The sequence below is a fragment of the Myotis daubentonii genome, chromosome 2 (genome assembly GCF_963259705.1).
Source record: "Myotis daubentonii chromosome 2, mMyoDau2.1, whole genome shotgun sequence".
In the NCBI taxonomy this organism is placed as follows: domain Eukaryota; kingdom Metazoa; phylum Chordata; class Mammalia; order Chiroptera; family Vespertilionidae; genus Myotis; species Myotis daubentonii.
Window position 1 is genome coordinate 124,327,724 of NC_081841.1, and position 25,624 is coordinate 124,353,347.

At 40.9% G+C, this 25,624-nt stretch overlaps 1 protein-coding gene across 4 annotated transcripts in view; it reads left to right on the top strand.

Moving 5' to 3' along the window:
* Positions 1-25,624, top strand: part of TNFRSF19 (TNF receptor superfamily member 19) — a 112,665-nt gene that overhangs the window by 82,577 nt on the left and 4,464 nt on the right. For all 4 annotated transcript variants that reach the window (XM_059684457.1, XM_059684455.1, XM_059684454.1 and 1 more), the window contains 4 exons: positions 9,797-9,961; positions 10,672-10,797; positions 18,105-18,207; positions 19,031-19,430. In XM_059684457.1, coding sequence (XP_059540440.1) covers positions 9,797-9,961; positions 10,672-10,797; positions 18,105-18,207; positions 19,031-19,430 — 794 coding nt within the window. The remainder of the gene's footprint in view (positions 1-9,796; positions 9,962-10,671; positions 10,798-18,104; positions 18,208-19,030; positions 19,431-25,624) is intronic.

A 25,624-nucleotide genomic window follows, 5' to 3' on the forward strand; every position in this document is an offset into this window, starting at 1 on the left:
TAAACTTAAACTATATAGGTAGGTACATTGTTATTAACTTAATTAAGATACTCCTAAGGCTTAAGAAGAGCCACACTCAAGGGGCCAAAGAGCCACATGTGGCTTGCGAGCTGCAATTTGCCGACCATGGCTGTAGTGTAATAACAGTAATGTATCTTTTGATAGCATGTGGAACAATTCCTATGTATCTCTGTGAAAAGTTTAAAAATATATGGAAACAGCTTGTACATGAATGTTCATAGAAGCACTACTCACAATATCCAAAAGTTGGAGACAACCCAAATGTCCATCATCTGATGAATGGATAAACAAAATGAGGTACAGGTTTCCCCCAATACCCAAAAGGAGAGTTTTCCTATGAAACCCTTTGTAAGCCAAAATGGCATAAAGCTAAGAAGCAATTACTTTAGGGACACATCTTGCTAACAGATGCACAAAATAAACTGAGGTAAAGCACAGATGCTCACACAGCTCAAAGCCCTGACGGCTCAATGCTGAGATGTTAAGTGTGATTCCCAGGAAAGAGCTTAGAAGCACCACTCTTTTTAAAAAGATTTTTATTTTTTAAAATATGTTTTTATTGATTTTAGAGAGAGAGGACGAGAAAAAAATATCGATGAGAGAGAACCATCAATTGGCTTCCTTCTACATGCCCCATAGTGGGAATCAAACCCATAACCCGGGCATATGCCCTGACTGGGAATCAAACCTGTGACCTCTTGGTACATGGGGCGATGCTCAATCAACTGAGCCGTACTGGCCAGGGCAGGTGCCACTCTTTTTTTTTTTTTTTTAATATATTTTATTGATTTTTTTACAGAGAAGAAGGGAGAGGGATAGAGAGTTAGAAACATCGATGAGAGAGAAACATCGATCAGCCGCCTCCTGCACATCCCCCAATGGGGAAGTGCCCGCAACCCAGGTACATGCCCCTGACCGGAATCGAACCCGGGACCCTTCAGTCCGCAGGCCGACGCTCTATCCACTGAGCCAAACCGGCTTCGGCTAGGTGCCACTCTTAATGATCTAGGTGCTGCTGCATCTATGAGGCACTGCATAACAAATGCTGAATGCTATTTTCCCCTTTCACCTTTTTTCATAAAAGCAAAAATGCTCTTTGGATTTCTTTTGGTTTCCAAAAACAGATACTAATGCAGGTCTTTAGTAAAATCAATATAGCATAAGAAAAAATTTTCCAAAAGTAAGGGATACATGTATATCAGCCATAAAAAGGAAAGAAGTTCTGATATGTGCTACAGCATGGATGAACCTTGAAAACATGATGCTAAATGAAAAAAGATGGACACAAGAGGCCACATAATATTGTATGATTTTATTTATATGAGATATCCAGAATAAGCAAAATCCATAGAGACAGAAAGCAGATTAGTGGTTGCCAAAAGTGGGAGAAGGAGGGATGGGTAGTGACTGCTTAATGGATATGGGGTTTCTTTGGGGGGTGATGAAACTGTTCTGGAATTTAGTGGTGATGGTTCACAATATTGTGACTATACTCAATGTCACTAATGGTAAATTTTATGTTACATATTTTAACTGCAATTTGGCAAATCTGTCCAATTTATTATTATTATTATTTATTTACTTATTAGTTGTGTAAACAAAAAAGGCTCATTTAGGAATAATATTTCTATCAGTTATTGAAAAACAGACCACATAGTTTTAAGACCAAAGTGTTTAGAATGAAAAGAATTAAATGATACAGACTTAATTTTGTATGTTCATCCAGTGCTTGGTATAAAGTGGATTAAAAAATTAAACTATTTTGTTTATTGGCAGACTCTTTTGTGGTACATCTGGAATTCATATGTTGAGTGTTACCATAGGTATTTTTATTTAACCAGTTTAGATTAACAAGATAAAGCTTGCACGATAGAACTATATGCTTCCCTCAGTAAGACTGCAAGGAGTTCTTTGTTAATAATTGTCTTTAATTAAAGAACATGGCTAGAGGTAGATTTTCAGGTTTTAATTTTGTTAAACCTTTATTCGACATGGCCTTTTTTGTTGGTGATGGTGGTGATGGAAAAGCACAAAAAGCAATGGGTTGAATTGTAGTTTTCTTGAAACAAATATAAAAGTCCAAGATAAAATATTTAGAAAATGTCTCAATCATATGCTTTTAGTCCAGAACTAATTGTTAATGGAATTCCATGTGCCAAAATATGGAATTTTAACTCATCAATGAGTCAAAATGCTCATATTTCCAATTTTGTTGGTGTTTCCAGAGGGATATGTGATACAGCAAGAAACCTGATGTGATGTCTTCATGTGTTAAACACTGATGAAAACACAAGGCATTGGTGAAATCTCAAAAATGGAAGTTCAGACAGAAAGCATAATTAGTTCATTTACAACTTGTGCTTCTCTACTATGTTTTGATACTCATCTAATTATACTACATTGACCATAAAAATAACATTTAAAAAAATTTTAAAAATCATATGTTATTTTTCTTTGCAACAGCCTCTTTAATCGTGGGGGTAAGACAGACTGAATTTGTAAAGCTCTATTTGTGTTTTAAATTAGGTCAAGTTATATTGTATATGTTAACTAATTAACTAGAGTTTATTGGCCTGTACAAAATAAGAACCACTAATCATTCACACTTTAGTATAATTTTTGCTCTAAATGGTTGGAAAGAGTATGGCATAATTTATGGGGGCGGGGGGGGAGAGCATAAGTTTTAGAGTCAAACAACCCAAGATCGAATCTAGACCCAACCACCTGATGTCATTTTGAAATGAAAAAAGTATTGATAGATATGTACAGACTTCTTCATCTATGGAACCTTTGCCATAGGGATTATTGTAACATTTTCAAAGTCAGTATGTAAAGGCTGGCCCCTGTAGGTGTTTGGTATATGGTAGTTGTTATGGTATTGATGATCATTTGTATAACTTTCCACAAAACATAATTATAGGCTACTGTACTAACAGTTCTCTAGAGGCTCATGGTATTTTATTCATACTTCTGAATAGTTTTAAGGGGAAGAGGGTATGTTTAAAGGTAGAGTTAATATGCCTAATTTGATAAAATGATAGGAATGCTTAGTTGTTCCCTTATCCAACTTGCCTAATAATCCATTTTTGAAATTTATAGCAAAGCAGCATTCTGTGGAAGATGAGATTGATCTCCAGAAGGTCCTCCCCTTTTCTAGGTTCTTTGGTAATTCATTATAAATCTGCCATCACTATGTATGCATTGTTAAATAAGATTACATTTGGTATATAATAACTAAAATAAGATCCCTTTGTGATGAATCCATAAAATGCTAATTAGAATTGATTGGAGAAGGCTAAATTTTTTTTAGTATTCATTCCAGGCAAAGTCTATGTATTGATAGATCTGAGCAAACAATGCTTTTTCATCCATAGTCAAATTAACACTGTATAAAATAAGTGCATGCAAATGAACCTGTTATTTGCCTCAGGTTATTTCCATCTGTACTGTCCTACAAAGCCTAAGATGGAAGAATAGAAGACAAGCATGCTTTGAGCATAATTTTATCTTTTAAATATTTTAAATTAAATTTATTGGAGATAATACACCATCTGTATATTGCATTGTGTGTTTACGACCCAGAGTCAAATTACATAATTGCATATGATTGTTTGAACAATTCCCCATTAAATAAATTTGTTGGAATATTTGGGGTTTTTCAGTTGCTTTCAAAAACATTAATTTATTTAATCATTTATCAAATATTTATCAGGCACCAACTGTGTGCCAGGAAATCTTGTACTTATTAGAAGTACAGTGGTGAACAAAACTGGCCCAAATCCTTGCCCTTGTGGAACTTATATTTTAGGGAGGGATTCAATTGGTTAGGGCAAAGACTGGGCTGTTGTAATAAGAAAACCCCAAAATATTATAGCCTCAGTAATATAGAAGTTCCTCTTTCCATTCAGACAGTCCAGCCCATCAGCCTGGTGGTGCAGCTCTGCTGCAGCACATCATCGAGAGGCCAAGTTTCTTGCTCCCTGTTGCTTTGCCAGCCTTTTGATATCTTTCTCATCTGTAGAATCAAGATTAGGCTGCTGCAGCTTCCAGCTTCCATCCCACAGTGAAGGGGAACTCTTGGGCAAGAAATTTGTACCTAAATTGGAGATGACACAGATGCTATACTCATCACTTCTGCTTACCATCCCTCTCCCATCATTCTCTATTGACTCTAATTTAGACATATTACCACACCTAGCTGCAAAAGGGGCTGGAAAATGAGAGCTCTTGCTGGACCCAGCTTAAACACAAACCAGGTGGATGTGTTGGGGAAGCAAGATGGATTCTATTATTCCCACCATATGAGAGAATGACAAGAAGCAAACAAGTTAAATATGTAAGTCTCATATGGGGATAAGTGCAGGGAAGTGACTAGAAAGCACTGGAGAGAGATGGTGATTTTAGAGTTTGGTGGGGAAGCCTCACTAAATAGGTGACATTTGAAGCAGGACCTACAACAGTTGAAGAAGCAGCAGCCAATTGCACAAAGAGGTAATGACAGGTGGCAAAGATTTGTGGGAGAACCACGGGGTATTGGAGGGATAGGAAGAGAGTGGGTCATGATTGTGATGCAGAGCTCATTTTTGGATATGTTGTGTTTAAGACACATCTCCGTCCAAGTGAAATGTTCAATAGACTGTTGGATATATGAATCTACTGTTCAGGAAAGCAGCTCAAACTGGAAATATAAATTGCTAAGTAGTGAAATACACATCCTACTTCATCTTATTCTTTAATATGAAGGTCATGATTATTTCTGTGGGAAGAAATCAGCCAGACCATGAGAGAGATCATGGGACTTCTCAGTAGCTGTCCTGTCCAAGTGTATATGGAAGCTAGGTTCACACTGAGTTCATCAGCCCTAAGATAAATTTTCAGTGATTCCCATGGTGGATCTTGGTGTCTGCATAATGAGCCACTGTTTAATCGTCCCTGTGAGGAAACTGAGGTTCAGAGGTACAAAGTCATGGCCAGCGTAGAAAGGGGTGAGAGCCTCATTTTGGAGACCCATTTCCTTCCTCCCAAACTTGAACAGAGACCTACCTTTGTTAGAAGTATAGTCTGGGAAGAGGGACCTTTTGTTTAGCAGGTTTTTAAACATAGTCTGCTAGGTTGCCCAGACAGCTCAATCGGTAGAGCAGGAGACTCTTAAAAATAGTCTGTTAGGAAGTTGGAATGGTTAAACATGTAGGGAGATTCATAGAAAGCAGAGCTATGGTTACGCAAAGGGGATGGCCCTGAAAACCCAGGCAGAGTGCACTGCCCAGCCTGACACTTCAGCAGCCATCTTTGCAAGCCTTTCCCATCTCTTTCTCTCTAACCAGCCCTTTCCAGATTCAGTTACCTCCATAAAATTTTCTCTCCTCCCACTTCAGTATTACTCCAACATTGCTCAGTGTGCCCATTCCTGGCACGCCTCCTCATGGCAGCTCATTTTGTGACACTGAGACCCACACGGAGGCAGAGGGTTGCTGAAACTTTCTCTCAGGGCAGAAGCACTGGGGAAACCAGCTGTCATGCACAAATGAACAGGTCTTCTGTCCCATGATCTTCCTGTGGCCTGGCTGGTTTCTCCCCACAGAGCCACAGATTTGAGCATGTTCTTCACAGAAACAGACTTGAGCCACATTTTGCTTATTGTTATCTCCCAGAATGTTTTACTCTGTTAGAAGCTACATGCATCCATGGAACACTGGTCCACTGGAAAAGATCAGAAGGCCTTATTCCAGTTCTCAAGCAGTCTCCACTTTGCTGTGAAACCTTGAGCAAGCACTAAAAGTCTTGGTTTTCTCATCTACCAAATGAGAGTCAGCAATAACTGTCAGCACTTTGCCTCACTGGTAGGAAGGTTAAATCACTGAAAGTGTGTGAGCAATGTACAGATGTATGAAAGCACACAGATGTCCAGTCAACCATGTGGTCTGAAAACGAGTTCCTCTTCCAAGACTTTTCCATGACTAGTCAGAGTCCAATAACACAGATCTCTTCAACATATGAATCTCTCCAGCTACCTTTCAGAAGGGTGAAATGTGAGGAGAGCATCTCTGCTATTTGGATTTGTGTACTTCGTTACTTCAAAGGGTAACAGTGGACTTTATAACAACACTTGCTAAACTTTGCTGGTGACCTCTGTTTTCTTCTATTCAGATTCTCATTCAACGTACTGAATGACTTGTAGGATGTCTTATGTATAATAGATACTCAGTACCTCAGTTGAGCTAAGGAAATGTATAATATAAAAATGAACCTATGTCATGTATGTAATGTGATGTAAAATGTAAGCTAAGAAAACAGTTCTTACTGAAATAAATTGCCAAAAGGTAATGCTAAGATTATAGTGGAATTTAAAAACTTAATTGGTTAGGGTAAGAGATGCCTTTGTATTCCAGAAAAGTTAAAACTTTCCAAGAATGTGAGTATTCCTATTCCCAGTTCTTCAGCAGTACGGTCCACATCCTAATAAGGTTTGGGGAAAATTCTTCACTAACATTCAGTATGCATGGTGAACTATGGGCATAGAATTTAGTCAAAGCATGTGGGTGGGAATAATCTTTAATCTCAATATAATTACAACAGCCACAGGTCAGCAAAGCAATATTTCTTAGTTTGTAGCAGATAAACCTTTTTCTGAGGAATTCTCAGCAACATCTAAATTAACCAGAACTTAATAGAGTGTAGACACCACTTCATATAATTAGTACCAACCTCCTCCCCACCTTTTTCTCTCTGCTTAAGTCAAAGAGAAAATAGGCTTTTAACAGGAATTTATGTGAATGAATTTCCGGGGTTGTTCCAAAATCAACTGATAGGTTGGTTTCCTATAGCTTCAATTTTATGTCTCTATTGCTGTATGTGACAATTGAACCTAAGAATAATGAACCCATTTCCAATAAAAAGATTATGTTTGCTATAAGTGTCATAAACGTATACATATAAACAAGAGCATACATTCCAGAACTTGACTTCCCATGGGGACTTTCTGAGGGGGTGTCTGAGTTAACAAAGTGCCTTTTCTTATATGGGTGTCAAAAATTGAGTGGTAAAACGACTGCATTTTTCTTTTCATTTTCAGATGTACTGCCCAGGAAAGGCATAGAGAAAAGGGACTTATTTCCTTTAAAATTGATGTTATTATGGAAACTCTGTAATATTGCAATTACAGTTGTAGTTTTCAATCATGGGAAAATATATATTAGCAAGACTTTCATGATTGGCGTGGGGAAATAAATCCTGAATCACAACCATCAAGTTAAAAATAAAACTTCTTGTCCAGGTGTGGATCAATGGTTGAGCGTTGAACTATGGACCAGGAGGTTATGTTGCGATTCCTGGTTGAGGCATGTGCCAGGGTTGTGGGCTCGATCCCCAGTAAGGGGCATGCAGGAGGCAGTTGATCAATGTCTCGCTCTCATTGATGTTTCTATCTTTCTATCACTTCCCCTTCCTCTCTTTCTAAAAAATCAATAGAAACGTATTAAAAAAATAAAAATTTGTTTTCCATTTGGGGGCATTTTAGTTTGTTTATAAGTCAGAAAGAGTTCCTTTTATCTGAAGGTAAATAAGTTGACTAATACATTTTAGAAAGATTTTAAACAAGAAGAACTTACAGAACTCTAATCATTAAATTAAAATCCCTATTTCGGTAAAGTTTTTTGAATATCCAATACTATGTTAATTGATGACCTTAATAGTTACAACATTGGTTAGAAGCTTTGATATCTTCAACTCACATCATGTATTATACTTCATTTTTATAACAACTAGAGCCAGGTTGTTTAAAGGAAAGTGTAAGCTAAGGGACCTGATCTCATTCCTGTAAACCGCCTTGCTCACAAACATAAATGAGATGGCAGTTTGCCATAACTTTCCCATTTGGCCCACATAATTCTTCTATTTCCCAAATAACTTCCCCTTCAATGAAGCCTACTACTTTACTTGCATAGGATATAAATTCTTTGCCAGTTATCTATTTGTTAGTGTTTGAGATTAAAGATATTAACCATGTTCACAAACAAATATTCTTTAAAATGTGTGATTAGTTTATGATTCCTGTTTATCCAAGGAATATAGCTTATATAAATCCTGGACAAATAATTGCCTTTCCAGGTGGCAATAAGAAACTTTTATCAGTGTGATTCAGATTTATTGAGCCTAGAAATACCAAGATTCAATGTTACAAGATAGTCATTCCTGTTATATTTATGATTCAATAATATTAACCCAAGACATTCTCTCTGATTCTAGTCTGCAGCAAGGGATGGGGAGAAAGGTATCAGCTACTGAGTTGGCTTGCCTGTAGGTGCCATGTTGCATAAATACACATGCCAGCCTTGAATCTTTAGAGTTTCAATGTCCATTATGATTGCCTTAGGCACATGTGACACGTGAGCACTTGAAATAAGGTTGGTCAAATGGAGATGTGCTGTCAATGTGAAATCACACCCAGCTTTGACATTTTTATATAAAAATAGAGAATGCAAAAGATGTCAGTAAGTTTTACATTGAGTGCACATTGAAATGATAATATTTGAAGATAATTGGCTTAAGAAAAAAGGTTAATTTCACCTATTATTTTTCCCTTTTTAATGTGGATTCTAGACAACTTAAAATTACATGAGTGGCGCATGCTTCTGTAAGGCAGCAGGGAGCTTCTGCCGGGTGTTGCTAAGGAGCTGGGAGCAACTGAAGGGAGCAAAATGGAGTCCCACCTCAGCTTAAGGGCAGTTACTTGGAGACAGAGAAAGCATAGCTGTTCCTCTGTTTAGGTTTCCATCTCTCAAATTCTTTTGAGGCTAGTTAAATGGGACCTCACTGAATACTGATTTCTAAACTGAGTTTGTCCATCCCAGTACCCAAAGATAAAGTGTCAACTGCGATCTTCATTGATACAATGGCTAATGTTCTATAGTACTGGGTACAGTGCTTGTTCTAAATGCTTTTATGATCACCCATTTCATCCTCTCACCAGCAAGGTGAGGCAGGTACTATTTCTACCTCTGTTTGAACAGATGTGGACTTGAGACTCTGAGACATTAAGTAATTTGCTCAAGGTCACACATCTAGAAGTTGACCTGTACAGTAGGATTCCCCGGATTTCGGCCCTTAGCCATGATGCAGTACTATCCTCAAAGACAAAATCTCTTCTTGATGCTTTAACACATTAGTATGCATGCCTCTCCATCATATAACAATGGTGTCAGTGTTTTCTCCACAACTTAGATGTTGTTCAGTAATGTAACAGCTAAGATTTAAAAATATTTACTGTGTCAGAAATTGGGGACCTAGTGTAAGGTCATGAATGATCCAACTTCTTGTTTTTCCCTAAAGTTGCCCCCAAAAGCATACCATAGTTCAGTCTATTTTAAAATGTAGGTAGCTTGATTCAAATGAAATAAATATGAAGTACCTACTATGTGCCAAACACATTGCCAAGTACTGGGGACACAGAGATAAAGATGATAAATTCACAAATGGTTCTGGTCTAGGGAACCTAAAAGCACCTTCCTGCAATACAGTGTTGAGACTTGTGTGTTGTGGGAATGAAGGAGCAGCACATTACACAATTTGGGGTTCAGGGTAGAGCTGTAGTAGTCAAGAAATCTTCTAAGAGGAGGGAGTGCTTAAGCCATCTTAACATACCTCCCACTAGTTCCTGGGGTTTGGTTTATATTGCATGAAGACCATTGTTAATAATGACAGCTGAGGTCAGTGTACTAGTAAGTGTCTGAGTCTCTTGGGTGGTTGAGAGCACTGATTCCATTTGTTTGGTTTTCAGGTACCAGTAAGGTCAACCTTGTGAAGATCCCATCCACAGCCTCCAGCCCGAGAGACACAGCCCTGGCTGCTGTTATCTGCAGTGCCTTGGCTACTGTCCTGCTGGCTCTGCTCATTCTCTGCATCATCTATTGTAAGAGACAATTTATGGAGAAGAAACCCAGCTGTAAGTTTTGAGCTCTTTCTATTTCTTAGCATTGGTGAAGTGCAATTATCATCATTGTCGTTTTCGTGTTCCACAAGAGACTTGAATAAGGCGAGAATCAAGGAGCTGTTTAAGGCACAGAGAGCACATGAAAAGAGATCTCACAGTCTTTTGTCACAGTCTTTTTAGCCCTGAGGGAGCAGATTGATGGGTAGCAGAGATGTCCCTGTGCCACTAGGCAAAAATAAAAATTACTCTAAGTGCTGGCAACATAAGTACTTTCCATTTCAAGCGTTCTTAACAAATTATTTCATACTAGATGCCCAGTGCACAAAGTTTGTGCACTGGTAGGGTCCCTAGTAGCTGCCAGCTGCTGGCCAGGTACTCCCTCCCTTCCCCTGGTTGCCTGCCACTGCCACCGCCGCTGCCGGCCAGGGCTTCCTGTCACTGCCACTGCTGGCTGGGGCCTCCCTCCCTTCCCCTGGCTGGCCCCACCCCCCTGGTCGAACTCCCACTTGACCTCCCTGTCGAGGGGACAATTTGCATACTATACTTTTATTATATAGGATTTGTGCCTTCGTGTAAGAAGAAATATTTTAAAATGTGAATGATAGCCTTCTTTTTAAAAAAAATACAAATGCTAGGATGGTACTTGTCTGCATTATGATGTGAAGGACGTCCTTTAAAGAGGAAATTGTCTTTACTGACAGAATTCTCACCCGCTCCTTTAGGGTCTCTGAGAGCACAGGACATTCAGTACAATGGTTCTGAACTGGCCTGTTTTGACAGACCTCAGCTCAATAACTCTGCTCCCAGAGCCTGCTGTCAGTGCCACCGGGACTTAGCCCAGACCTGCGGTAAGTTCAGACAGTTACGAATCCTTTAGGGAAACCGGAGGAATGACATTGAAGCTGCAAAGAACTGTTCTGTTCCTGTTTGTCCCACAGCTAGGTTGCTCCACTTGGTTTCTACTTAAAGCTAATCTTGTTAAATAGTTATTCTCAACCTAACCTGTTTGGCTCAGTGGATAGGGCATCACCCTGCGGACTCAAGGGTTCCAGGTTCGATTCCGGTCAAGGGCATGTACCTTGGTTGAGGGCATATCCCCAGTGGGGGGGGTGCAGGAGGCAGCTGATCGATGTTTCTCTCTCATTGATGTTTCTAACTCTCGATCCTTCTCCTTTCCTCTCTGTAAAAAATCAATAAAATATATTTTTAAAAAATAGTTATTCTCCACCGTACTCAAATGTTTGGTGTGTGTTGTGCCACTTAAATATTAAGAAGAAAATAATGATCAAAATCCTAAAAGTTTTCAGCAAATTTGTCTTTGTTGTTTTGAGTCAGTTAATCTAAAACACTATCAACTTTTTGTAGAGGAGGACTTTGTATCCCTTCCTTTCTAGTGGGTTCACACCTAAAGTTCATGTATCCACCTTAATGCCTTGGATTTCTTAAGGAAGAAGGAGAAAGCTCTATGACAGGGTTTTCCACAAACCATAATTGCCTGTTAGTTTATTGACAGAAATGAAAGTTCAGGGAAATAATTCAAAAGGGAATTGGTTTCTGATGTGGGCAAAATGGGCAAAGGTAGTACCAACTTTCTTTGCCACTTATTTATATTCATTAACACAAAGTTTCTACAATTACACTCCCCACTCATATCCCCACTATAATGACCTTATCTCCTCTGCAAAGTAAAATTTGATGTGGCCAGCAATCCTTTCTAGAAACCTGCCCTGGCCTCCTTCCTCTCTCCTCACTTCCCAATTCTCTTAGCACCTTTGAAGCAATACTAACATCAACTTTTGTCACATTCTTTAAGTGAAATGTATCCTGATGAGTTTGACTTATTCTCTTGGCACTGTTTAATTTTTCTTTTCAAGAAATTGCAGGATTGAGCTTTTCGATCTAATATCTCATATGTGGCATAAGGAGTTTTCAACATAATTATTTTTCTACTGATCATAACTATATTCTATTTTAGGAATATATTTAAGAATGAAATGTAAGACATTATGGTGTGTGGGGATCTATTTTTGCCTCTGCCTACACTGATAATAGACTCTTAGCTACCAATAGCTACTGGATCCTCAAAATGCCCCAAGTATTGTTTCCTAGATACTGTACCATGACATTGACACAGAATCAGAGTGAGGGATAATTTCTTAAGATAGAAATTCAAATTTTAAATATAATAAAATACAGCATTGTACAAACTCTGCCTCACCTGAACTTCTGTCTGAAAAGAAAGATTAAATATATAGATAGCCTTGTTTCATGTCCTCTTAGAATGCTGAGCTTAATCCCCCCATGCTAATGCCTAGGTTCAGTACAGTTTTCCATTTAAATCACTTCCTCCTTAATAATGTGCCTTTGTTCTTTTAACTTTTTATTTTAACATGTTTTTAGACTTACAAAAATGTTGAAAGACTAGGACAAAAAATTCCCCCATACTTTTCACTCAGATTCCCTAAATATTAACATTTATCTCATCTGACACTCACTTTATGATTTTTATCTCTCTCTCTCTCTTAAGTGGTGTGTGTATGTATATATATATATATATATATATATATATATATATATATATATATATACACTAGAGGCCCGGTGCACAAAAATTTGTGCACTCCGGGTTGGGAGAGGAGGTCCCTCAGCCTGGCCTGTGCCCTCTCACAGTCTGGGACCCATCAGGAGATAATGACCTGCTGGCTTAGGCCTGCTCCCGGGTGGCAGAGGGCAGGCCCAATCCCTAGGTGCAGCCCCTGGTCGGGCTCAGAGTAGGGCCAATTGGGGAGTTGGGGCACCGCCCCCTGTCATGCACAGAGCAGGGCGGATTGGGAGGTTGCGATGCCACCCTCAGTCATGCTCAGGGTAGGGCCGATTGGGGGGTTGGGGCACCGCACCCTGTCACACTCAAGGCAGGGTCCATAGGGAGGTTGCAGCGCCACTCCTGTCATGCACAGAGCAGGGCCCATCAGGGGGGTTGGGGCTCTGTATCCTGTCACACACAGAGCAGGGCCGATCAGAGGGTTGGGGCTCTGCACCCTGTCACACTGATCCCGGTGCTGGGAGGCCTCGCTGCTCTGCTGATCCCAGGGCCAGGATGCCTCTCGGCTCCCCTGATCCCTGGCCTGTAGGCCTCTCGGCTCCGCTGATAACTGGGGCCTGGAGGCCTCTCCGCTCTGCTGATCTCTAGCCAGGAGGACTCTCGGCTGCTGATAACCTGGCTGGGGGGCCTCTCGGCTCTGCTGATCATGGGTCCGGAAGGCCTCTGGGCTCCGCTGATCACCGGGGCTGGGAGGCCTCTCGGCTCCGCTGATCGCGGGGCCTCCGACTCCACTGATCACGGGCCTGGAGTGGGCCGGGAGGCCTCTTGGCTGATCACCGGGGCCGGGAGGCCTCTGGACTCCGCTGATCACTGGAGCCGAGAGGCCTCCCAGCCCCGCTCCGCTGATCACCGGGGCTGGGAGGCCTCTCGACTCTGCTGATCACCTGGGCTGGGAGGCCTCTCGGCTCTGCTGATCACCTGGGCTGGGAGGCCTCTTGGCTCCGCTGATCGCCGGGCCTCCGACTCCGCTGATCGCGGGGCCGGGAGGCCTCTTGGCTCCGCTGATCACGGGGCCTCCGACTCCGCTGATCACGGGGCCAGGAGCGGGCCGGGAGGCCTCTCGGCTGATCACTGGGGCCGGGAGGCCTCTGGACTCTGCTGATCACCGGGGCTGGGAGGCCTCTTGGCTCCGCTGATCACCTGGGCTGGGAGGCCTCTCGACTCCGCTGATCACCGGGGCCGGGAGGCCTCTGGACTCCGCTGATCACCGGGGCTGGGAGGCCTCTCAGCTCCGCTGATCACCTGGGCTGGGAGGCCTCTCAGCTCCGCTGATCACCTGGGCTGGGAGGCCTCTTGGCTCCGCTGATCGCGGGGCCTCCGACTCCGCTGATCGCGGGGCCAGGAGCGCCGGGAGGCCTCTCGGCTGATCACCCGGCCGGGAGGCCTCTGGACTCCGCTGATCACCGGGGCCGGGAGGCCTCTCAGCTCCGCTGATCACCTGGACTCCGCTGATCACCTGGGCTGGGAGGCCTCTTGGCTCCGCTGATCTCGGGGCCTCCGACTCTGCTGATCGCGGGCCGGGAGGCCTCTCGGCTCTGCTGATCACCTGGGCTGGGAGGCCTCTCGGCTCCGCTGATCACCGGGGCTGGGAGGCCTCTCGACTCCGCTGATCACCTGGGCTGGGAGGCCTCTCGGATCCGCTGATCACTGGGGCCGGGAGGCCTCTCGGCTTGGATGATAACCGGGGCTGGGGGGCCTCTAGGCTCTGCTGATCGCGGGGCTGGGCCGACTCTCGCCTCCCTGATTGCGGGGCTGGGCCGACTCTGGCCTCCGCTGATCTCGGGGCCGGGAGGCCTCTGGGCTCCGCTGATCACCGGGGCTGGGAGGCCTCTCGGCTCCGCTGATCACTGGGGCCGGGAGGCCTCTCGGCTCCGCTGATCCCAGGCCCTGAGGCCTCTCTGCCCTGCTGCTTCAGGGCTGTTTGGCTTCGCTCTGCTTGGAGCCTGAGTATGCAAATTAACCGCCATCTTTTAGCTTCTATAATTGAAACATTGTATCTTTTGGAGTTGTTGCTTCAGGAGCTCAGAGCCCCGCAGCTGCGGGGATCCTTGACTTTCTCCATCGCTGGGGCAACCAAGCCTCCTATTCTCAGCTGCCTGGCTGCCAGCCGCCATCTTGGCTGACAGTTAATGTGCATATCTCACTGATTAGCCAATGAAAAAGGTATTGGTCGTACGCCAATTACCATTTTTCTCTTTTATTAGTATAGGATATTCATACATGTTTTGTATATTTTTTAAAAATATATTTTATTGATTTTTTTTAACAGAGAGGAAGGGAGAGGGATAGAGAGTCAGAAACATCGATCAGCTGCCTCCTGCACACCCCCTACTGGGGATGTGCCCACAACCAAGGTACATGCCCTTGACCAGAATCGAACCTGGGACCTTCCAGTCCAAAGGCCGATGCTCTATCCACTGAGCCAATCCGGTCAGGGCTGTTTTGTATATTTTGCATATACACACACATTTTTGCATGTGTATATATACACATATATATACACTTTTTTTTTCCACTTGCCATTTAAAAATCATTTGCAGATATAATGTCCCTTTACCCTTTATTACTTTGGTGTTTGTTTTCTAAGAACAAGAACATTCTCTTACATAAAGCATGCTTATTAAATCAGGAAAGTAACATTAAATCTATTGCTATTAAATAATCTACAGAATATATTCAGATTTTCCTAATTGTCTCAATAATGTCCTATGTAGCAAAAGAAAATCCCAGATAACACTTATTTACTTCTCCTGTCTCTTTTCTCTCATTTAATCTGGAATAATTCTTTAATCTTCCTCTGTGTTTTATGACAATATTTTTGACAAAAGCAGGCCAATAATTTTGTAGAATGACCCTCAGTTTGGGTTTTCTCATTTTTTTTTTATGATCGGATTCAGAAATACCACAGAGGTGATGTTGTGTATTTCTCAGTGCCCCATATCAGGAGGTACATCTGTCTCATTTCGGTCAGATTAACTAGGGTCACTTTGTTAAGGTGGTGTCTGCAAGCTTTCTCTGCTACAAAATGATCATTGTTTTTGGTAATTAATGAAACTTCGTAGGAGGTTATTTGAGATTATGTAAACATCCTATTGAATTCAAACTTTGGCCCAGTAGTTTAGCATTCTCTGATGATTCTTACCTGAGTCAGTCATTAGTATAATGGTTAACAATTGCTGGTTTTTTAATTGCATCATTCTTTCTAAATTTATTAGTTGGCATCCTATGGTCAGAAAGAACTTCCCTTCTTCCCATTTATTTACTTTAATTAGTGTGGACTAATGGACCCCATTCAATGGGTTACAATCCTTTGTAATCATTTATTTTGATGCTCAAATTTTCCTAGATTTGACAAGTGGAAATCCCTTCAGGCTGTTTCATGCTCATCTTATACTTTCCCTGATTGAGTCCTAGAACCAGCCATTTCTATAAGGAATGGGAGTGCCTTTTGCTTTTAAATAATTTTGAGAAATTCCACAGTGAGCATGACACATGTTTGTTGAGTTAATTGGTAGTGAATCCAAGTGAGTTCTTCATGGTCATAATAACACGCATTCAGACAGCACAAGGTGTGGCCTGTTTGAGAGAGATTCAGGTGAAAGTATGTTGGGTGTCTGTCCTGCTTAACACTGGTTTGCAATTGTATCTCAATATATTTTCAAAAGGGAAATATTAGTTTCATATTATTCTCCTGTTTATAAAAGTAAAGAGATAATCCTCATGTTAAGTTTGAATATACATAAACATATATGTACATGTAAATATATAATTACTTCAAGTCTTTTTCTCTATATATATGTGTGTCTTTGTATTTGCCTGTATGCTTTAGTATGTTTATGGTTTTATAAAATTAGAATTATATGTGTATATATAGAGAGAAAAGTCTAGCTGTTCACCAAATATTGACAGTGTTTATTTCTAGTTTATAGGGCTAAGGAAGATTTTTTTAAAATTTAACTAATCTCTCTTTTTTTAAAAAAATAATTTTTATTTCTTGAAGTATTACAAAGAGTATTACATATGTCTCCTCCCCCCCCTCTTGTCATTGCCCCGGCCCCTACCCCTTAGTGTCTTGTGTCCATTGGTTATTCTTATATGCATGCATATAAGTCCTTCAGTTGATCTCTCAACTCCCCCCCCAAACCCTCCCCAGGCTTCCCACTGTGGTTTGACAGTCTGTTCAATGCTGCTCTGCCTCTGCATCTACCCCTGTTCACCAGTCTATACTGGTCCCCATTATCTGTCCCAACCTCACTGGAGCCGTCCCAACCTCACTGGGGCCGTTTCGTCCTCATCAGGGCCGTTTCCACCTCACTGGGGCCATTTCCACCTCACTGGGGCTGTCCCGACATCACCAGGGCTGTCTCGACCTTGCCGGTGCCGTACATCGCCAGGGTCATTTAGGCCTCACCGGGGCCGTCCCAACCTCACCAGGGCCGTTTTGGCCTCACGAGGGCCGTTTCAACCTTACCGGGGCCCTCTCGGCATCACTGGAGCTGTTTCAATCTCACTGGGGCCATCTCAACCTCCCTGGGGCCATTCCGACTTCATCTGGGCCGTTTCAACCTCACCGGGGCCATCCCAACCTCACCGGGGCCGTTTCAACCTCACCGGGGCCATCCCGACCTCACTGGGGCCATTTCAACCTCACTGGGGCCGTCCCGACCTCACCAGGGCAGTCTCAACCTCACCGGGGCCGTCTCAACCTTTCTGGGGGCATCCCAACCTCACCGGGGCCGTCCCGGCCTCACTGGGGCCGTTTTGGCCGCACCGGGGCCACCCCAACCTTATTGGGGCCGTCCCAGCCTCACCGGGGAAACACGAAGTTTGGCACTCTGTCCACAGCCGGGCGGCTCCCCACCAGACAAAATCTCCAGGCTTTCCTGGTGGCTGAACATCCAGTACGCCTGCTCGGACTTCGCCCTCCACCAAGTGCACAGACTGCCCGTCTGCCGTCCCCCAGCGTCCCACGCGAGACTGGAACCAGTGGGCGTGCTTGTGCGCCTGTTGGTACAGTGGTTTCACATCGCCAGCCCAGCCCGGCTGGCCCCGGCCTGCCCTGAACCCAACTCCGCCCCCTGAGTGCGTCCCTCCCGGATGCGAGGAGCCAAAATTTGCAGCCTGCTGGGTTGGGCTCTGTACTTGGTGCCTCTGCCTTTTCTTCAATAAATTTAAGTGTACACTTCGGTGGATTAAGTACATTCACATTATTGTGCAACCATCACCACCTATCCATTTCCAGAACTTTCCCATTTTTCCAAACTGAAACTGTATCCATCATACACTAACTTCCCATTCCCCCTCCCCCAGCCACTGGCAACCACCATTCTACTTTGTCTCTATGAATTTGACTACTCTAGGTATATAATATAAATGGTTCACCATTTTTTTTAAAAGATAAAAACAGAGAAAAAGATTAAGACTCATATTCTCGTTCCCCAAAAAGTTACCCAAAGGGGAATAGTTCAAGTTTCAAGAATGATGCTGTACTGGTATTAAAGAGAACATTCCCAGGAAAAGCATTATGCTTCATACCTCTGCTGTCTTTCCTAGGGCCTGTTCACTTGATCCCATCCTTGTGCTGTGATGACTCCTGCAGCATCGACCAGGTGACTCTTGGTTGCAGGGTGCATTCCCAGGCCACACTTCAGGAGAGGTAACTGGGTATTTTTTAAGCAATATAATTTCATAATCCTTGTGCAAATATGCATTACATTCATTTACCAATTTTCATGTGAAACATTTAAAAATGTTTCATGAGGGCATCACTTTTTAATATCATTAATGCCATTCTGGTCATTGGAGGGGGCATGTGTTTGGCACGAATTAGGTAAGTCTCTCAGGGTTACTAATATCCAATACAACATTTTTTATACTTTACCCTCAATTTTATTTTATTTTTTTAAATATATTTTTATTGATTTCAGAGAGGAAGGGAGAGGGAGAGATAGAAACATCAATGATAAGAGAGAACCATTGATCAGCTGCCTCCTGCACGCCCCCTACTGGGGATTGAGCCCGCAACTCCTGGCATGTGCTTTTGACTGGAATCGAACCTGGGACCTTTCAGTCCACAGGCTGACACTCTATCCACTGAGCCAAACCATCTAGGGCCCCTCAATTTTATTTTTGTCTTATACTCATTATTTGTGACACTTCTACCATCTGCAAGTAATTTTTAACATGTCATGTACTCATAGAATTTTAGAACAGCCTTCAAACTCAGTTAAGACCCAGGAAACTGCATGTTTTAGACATTGTATTAAGTATAACTACATTGATTAAAACGAAGTATATTCAATTTTAAAGTAATTGGAGGAATTAAGCTTATTGTATTAAAGCGAGTTTATAACAACTGGAATTCTGACAATAAATTGCTATTTCATCTAGAAAGCTTGAAAGTATTGTTGGAATGTTGCTTTGTAGTCGTGGTTTTTCTCCCTATAGAACACTTAAAAGTCTTTTGAACATGTGTTCAGAAATGCAGGTCCGGTGGGAGAGACCATGCCGTCTTTCTTCGGGTCCCTTTCTCAGTTCATCTGTGGCGAGTTTTCGGATGCCTGGCCTCTGGTGCAAAATCCCATTTATGGTGATGATATCTCCTTTTGTGACTCTTATCCTGAACTCACTGGAGAAGATATTTATTCTCTCAATCCAGAAAATGAATCTTTGGATTCAAACAATAGTCAGGATTTGGTTGGTGGCGCTGTTCCAATTCAAGCTCCTTCTGAAAACGTTACAGAAACTACTGATTTGTTTAGATACAATTCACTGATAGAACCAGTGCGAACTCAGGATGCACTAATTACTAGAAGCCAGCTAGGTCAAACGAGTGGGGATATCATTAACCAAACCACTCAAACTCAGACGTCCCTCCAGGTAAGGCAATGACTGATTTTACTGTGGACAAAGCATTGACTTTTGGAAGACCATACGGAATGAATTCTGTTCCTACCACAATATGTGGGGGAACCTGATGAGAAGATTTGCCATCTTTCATAACTTCTTGTGTGTTAAAGAAGAATATATACTTTTTAATTTTTTTCAAATATATCTTTATTGTTGAAAGTATTACAGATGTTCCCTTTCTCCACCCCCCATTGACCCCCTTTACCTTGTTCCAGCCTCTCCCCAGATCTTCCCCACACTATTGTTTGTCCATGGGCTATGCATATATGCATAACAATTCTTTGGTTATTCTCTTCCAGCCCTCCCCCCTTCCCTCTCAAATACCTCATTCTGTGGCATGCTTCAATGTCTCTGGATGTTTTTCATTAATCAGTTTATTGTGTTCATTCCATTCCATATATGAGTGAGATCATGTGATACTTTTCTTTTTCTGACTGGCTTATTTCATTTAGCATAATACTCTTGAGGTTCCTCCATGCTATCTCAAATGGTAAGAGATCCTCCTTTTTTACAGCTGTATAGTATTCCATTTGTGTAAATGTATGACAGTTTTTTAGCACTGCTATCAACATAGGGGTGCATATATTCTTTCTGATTGGTGCTTCTGGCTTCTTAGGATATATTCCTAGAAGTGGGACCACTGGGTCAAATGGGAGTTCCATTCTTTTAATTTTTTAAGGAAACTCCACACTGTTTTCCATAGTGGCTGTACCAGTCTGCATTCCCACCAGTGGTATACTAAGGTTTCTTTTTTTCTACATCATTGCCAACACTTCTTGTTTGTTGATTTATTGATTGTAGCCATTCTGGCAGCTGTGAGGTGGTACCTCACTGTGGTTTTAATTTGCATCTCTCTAATAATTTGTGATGTTGAGCATTTTTTCATATGTCTCTTGGCCATCTGTATGTTCACTTTGGAGAAGTGTCTGTTTAGGTCCTCTGCCCATTTTTTAATTGGTTTGTCTTCCTTTTTGGTGAGTTGTATGAGTACTTTATATATTTTGGAAAATATCCCTTTATCAGATGTATCATTAGCAAATATGTTCTCCCGTACAGTGGGTTTCCTTTTCATTTTGATACTGATTTCTTTTGCTGTGCAGAAGCTTTTTAGTTTGATGTAGTCCCATTTGTTTATTTTGTTTGTTTGTTTCTCTTGCCCTAGGCATTGTATCTGTGAAAATTCTACTACATAAGATGTCTGATATTTTGCTGCCTCTATTTTCTTGTAGGATTTTTATGGTTTCAAGACTTACATTTAAGTCTTTTATCCATTTTGAGTTTATTTTTGTGTTTGGTGTAAGTTGGTGCCTAATTTCACTTTTTTGCAAGTATCTGTCCAATTTTCCCAACACCATTTATTGAAGAGACTGTCTTTACTCCATTGTATGCTCTTGCCTTCACTGCCAAATATTATTGAGCATAATGGCTTCGGTTGGTTTCCAGGTTCTCTATTCTGTTCTATTGGTCTATAGGTCTGTTCTTGTGCAGTACCATGCTGTTTTGATTATAGTGGCTTTGTAGTATAGCTTGATAACTGGTATTGTGATCTCTCCAACTTTGTTCTTTTTTTAAGATTGCTGCAGCTATTTGGGGTCTTTTTTGGTTTCATATGAATTTTGGAATATTTGTTCTAAATCTGTGAAATATGCCATTGGTATTTTAATAAGGATTTCATTGAATCTGTAGATTGCTTTGGTTAGTATGGCCATTTTAATGATTTTAATTCTACCAATCCATGAACACAGTATATTCTTCCACTTGTTTATATCTTCTACTATCTCTTTTTTCAACATCCTATAGTTTTCTAAGTACAGGTCTTTTACCTCCTTGGTTAAATTTATTCCTAAGTATCTTAATTCTTTGTTGCAATGGTGAATGAGATTGTGGGTTTTTTTTAGTTTCTCTTTCGGATAAATCCTTATTGGTGTATAGAAGAATATACTGTATTTTAAATTAAATTCTAAGAGTTTTCTTTTAAACTCACAGCTAATGTATAAGGCCATAAAGGGCAGCTACATTTTTTATTCTTCTTTTTAAATCCAACTACAGTTGACTATTTTTAAAAAAATACATATTTTATTGATTTTTTACAGAGAGGAAGGGAGAGGGATAGAGAGTCAGAAACATCGGTGAGAGAGAAACATCGGTCAGGTGCCTCCTGCACACCCCCCACTGGGGATGTGCCCGCAACCTAGGTACATGCCCTTGACCAGAATCAAACCCTGGGCCCCTCAGTCTGCAGACCAATGCTCTATCCACTGAGCCAAACCAGTTAGGGCTACAGTTGACTCTTGAACAATGTGGGAGTTAGGGCTACAACTCCCTGCACAGTAGAAAATCCAAGTGTAACCTCAGACTCTCCAAAATATTAACTACTAATATAGCTTATCACAGGGATGGGTAACAATAGGTTTACAGTTGTTTGTAAAGAAAATAACACAATAATTAATAAATAATAATGCAAGAATTAACTTTCCCATACTAACAACTGTAAACCTACTTTTGCCTACCTCTGTATTGACTGGAAGTCTTATCGATAATATAAAACATAGGTTAATATATATTTTGTATAATAGGGATTATGTACAATAAAATGAGAGAAAAGAAAATGTTATTAAGAAAATCCCAAGGAAGAGAAAATATACTTACAGTACTATACATACATATTGAAAAAAATTCACATATACGTGAGCCTGCACAATTCAAACCCGTGTTGTTTAAGAGTCAGTGCTACTTAGCACAGTGCCTCCTGGCTCCATTCCTGCTTGAGAGAGAAGAGTTAGTTATAGGAGAATCTTGCAAACAGTTTCTCACCTTTGTTCTTCCCTGTAATATTCTTATGCCCAATACTTAAAGGCACTTCATTCAATGTGAAGTCCATGAGAATTTAGGTCTCCTAAAGCTATGCTTTTCCTTCCTCTCTGCTCTGACTGCCTGACCAGTTTGGTTGGAAATTGTCGGTTGTGATCTGAGACTAAATACCGCATAAACCCTAGGTAAAAGGGTTTAAAGTAAGGTTTGGGAAGGTGGCAACTGCAGGCATATGGGTCTCTCTGGCATGCTGCAAGACCGGAGGCAGAGAAGCACTCAGGGACACCTGGGCACTGACCCTGCTTTATCCTCCAGGCAAGGATGTGGCCATTACTGAGTTTGACTTAATGTTTAATATTTCCCTAATGTAGCACATATATTGTTGGTATACATTCTTCCGGAAGAATGATGCCAGCCTTGAGTATGAAAGGGCAGAGTCGCAGAACAGTGAGGCTCCCAGGCCCCACAAGACCAGCGTTGCTCTCCCTCCTGGCCCAGTCAGGGGCCTGAGTACTGAGGCAGCACTCTGGGACATGCTGCATGTGCTCCTGAGTGAACCCTTGTCTACGCAGATCAGGAACATGCTAATGTCAAAGTGTAGATGGAGATGTATTCCTTTTAGGTTGTATATTAATCTAAATCTGCAGTACTTTTTTTTTTTTAACTTCAAGCACATTCTATAGGTATTTATAGGGAATTTTATACAAAAACATTTGTTGGCTCTGGAGCAAAAATAAATTGTTTCTCAAAAAAAGAAAATGAAGAAAATCTAAGTAAGAGAAAGAAAAAAAACAAACAAATTAGACAGTTTAAAAATGATGATGGAATAAAATAAATTTTTAAAAAATGCATACCTCTGTAGTTGGGAAAGACTTTTACTGACCTTGTTCTCTTGAGCCATCCCTAATTTTTATAACTTTCATGATAATAAGAAAAGACTTAAGAGTTAGCTTAGCCCTAGCCAATTTGGCTCAGTGGATAGAGTGTTGGCCTGTGGACGAAAGGGTCCTAGGTTTGATTCTGGTCAAAGGCATGTACCTCGGTTACAGGCTCCTCCCCGGCCTGGGCCCTGTTCAGGGCTCATGCAGGAGCAACCAATCAATGTGTTTCTCTCACATTGATGTTTCTCTCTGTCTTTTCCTCTCTTTTCCTCTCTCCCTAAAAATCAATGGAAAAATATCCTTGGGTGAGGATTAACAATAACAACGAAAAAAGAGTTCGCTTAGCTGAGGGTAGGTCTCAAGGATGGCTGTGGCCCATAAACCTTTGGGGTTGAGGACTCCCAGCAGTCCAGAGCAGGTAACTGGCCTTACAATAGGTTAGAGATGCATGGAGAGGCCTCCACCCCCTTCATAACTAATCTCAGTATCCCAATGGATGCCTTGCCAGGTACTCCAAAATAAAGTCATAGAACTCTTAAAGTTTAATGCATTCCATTTTCAGTACAAGATGTTGAAGTTTCTTTTATATCAATTCAATTGGCATTGATATCAAACTTGTTTGTGTTACCATCACAAATATCTATTACATCTTCCCATACATCATTAGGGAAAAGTCTGAGTAACTAAAATGACTGTGCTACCAGCTCACTACTGGTATTTCAGAGTATTATCAGTAAATAGAATTACCACTCATCTTAATTTTGTAGCTTGTCCCCAATTTTGTGATGTAAATACTAAGGAATGAAACATTTTTATACCAAGTTATATAAAAACCAACTCATTCTCTACCTTTTTCTGTGTATGTTGTTGGTGAGGTGGACATAGGGTTGATAGGCACTATTATCAGTTACATTAACGTAAAATTTTAGAAATGTAGTTTAGTATATAAGTGGGTATAAAATGACATTAATTCCTTTTCAAAGAGTGTTCTCCAGGTGATTATGATCTGCATAAAGTTATTTTCAACACAAATTATTATGGAAAGTTATAATTATACATGAAATGATGAGGAAGCATTACATTCAAGTTACACAATGTAATTTATTAATTAAAGGTTCTTATTAGCTTTATAAGATGTGTTATAATTATTACATAATTTTGGTAAATCTAAATAAGACATTCTGAATTCAAAAAACGAATCATTTCCATTTTTACCCTAAAATTAAAAACAGCAAATAATGTATTTTTTAAAATATATTTTTATTGATTTTAGAGAGAAAGGGAGAGAGAGATAGAAACATCAGTGATGGGAATCATTGATTGGCTGCCTCTTGCACGCCCCTTACTGGGGATCGAGTTCACAACCAGGGCCTGTGCCCTTGACCAGAATCAAACCTGGGACTCTTCAGTCTGCAGGCCAGTGCTCTATCCACTGAGTCAAACCAGCTAGGGCAAAGAACAGCAAATAATCTTTTGAGCCCATTCTAAAAGATAACATTTTCCAGATTCTGAAAAGTACTTCTTCATGGGATGCATTAACTTAATGTGGGAAACTTGGTGAATGAAGCTTAATCTTCAAAAGAAAATAGGAGATAGGGGTAACTGTATCTCTTTGGGAAATTGATCCTCTTTATTTCAAGGGTCAGCCACATATTTAACTGGAATCCAATCCATTAGATTCCAAAAAGCAATTCAGACTTCCCTCAATAGGTTAATTCTCCAAGGTAGTGAATATACTTATTTAAAAATTTGATTTCAGCAGCTTACTATTGTGCAGAAAGTATAGGACTTTTAGTTCCTCAAGGTCATGTTTAGTCAGCTTGGCTCCTTGGCATGGGCTCATTCATAATTCAGGAAAGCACTGGATTTCCATTTAGGTGATGTGTAAGAGCAGTAATAGCCATAACAGACCTTTTTTTTTTTTAAGGGATTAATTTATTTTATTTTAAAGAAAACTTTAAATTCCTCCCTAGGCATTCACTTTATTTTCAGTTTGTTAACATCTATTCACTCTTTTTCCAAGATTTATTGAGATACAGTTGACATATAACATTGTATAAGTTAAAGATGTACAATATGATTTGCTACACATGTATATTGTGAAATGCATAACAGCATGTTTGTCTTTATATGGTGTTAAGTTCAAATTTCTAATGCATGCAGCATTTGTTTCCAAACACAAATGCTTTCTTGTGGGTGGTTTAAGACCACCCAGAATCTGATGATGAGAGTTATGGTTCAGAATAAAGCCAATAGGTGCCAGAGCCTTCTTAGGTCTGTATGATTTAATAATTTTTCTCCCTCCCCAGAAGGGAACAGACCTAAGATATTTGGGACAGCATTTGCTATGATGTTTGGGAGAAGGAGGCCAGCCTCTTTACTTACAGGAAAAGCTTTTTATGGTGATGTTTTTTTAACCAACATTTTAAGTGTCAGCATAAAACAATGGGAGGAATGGTAAGAAAGATATGA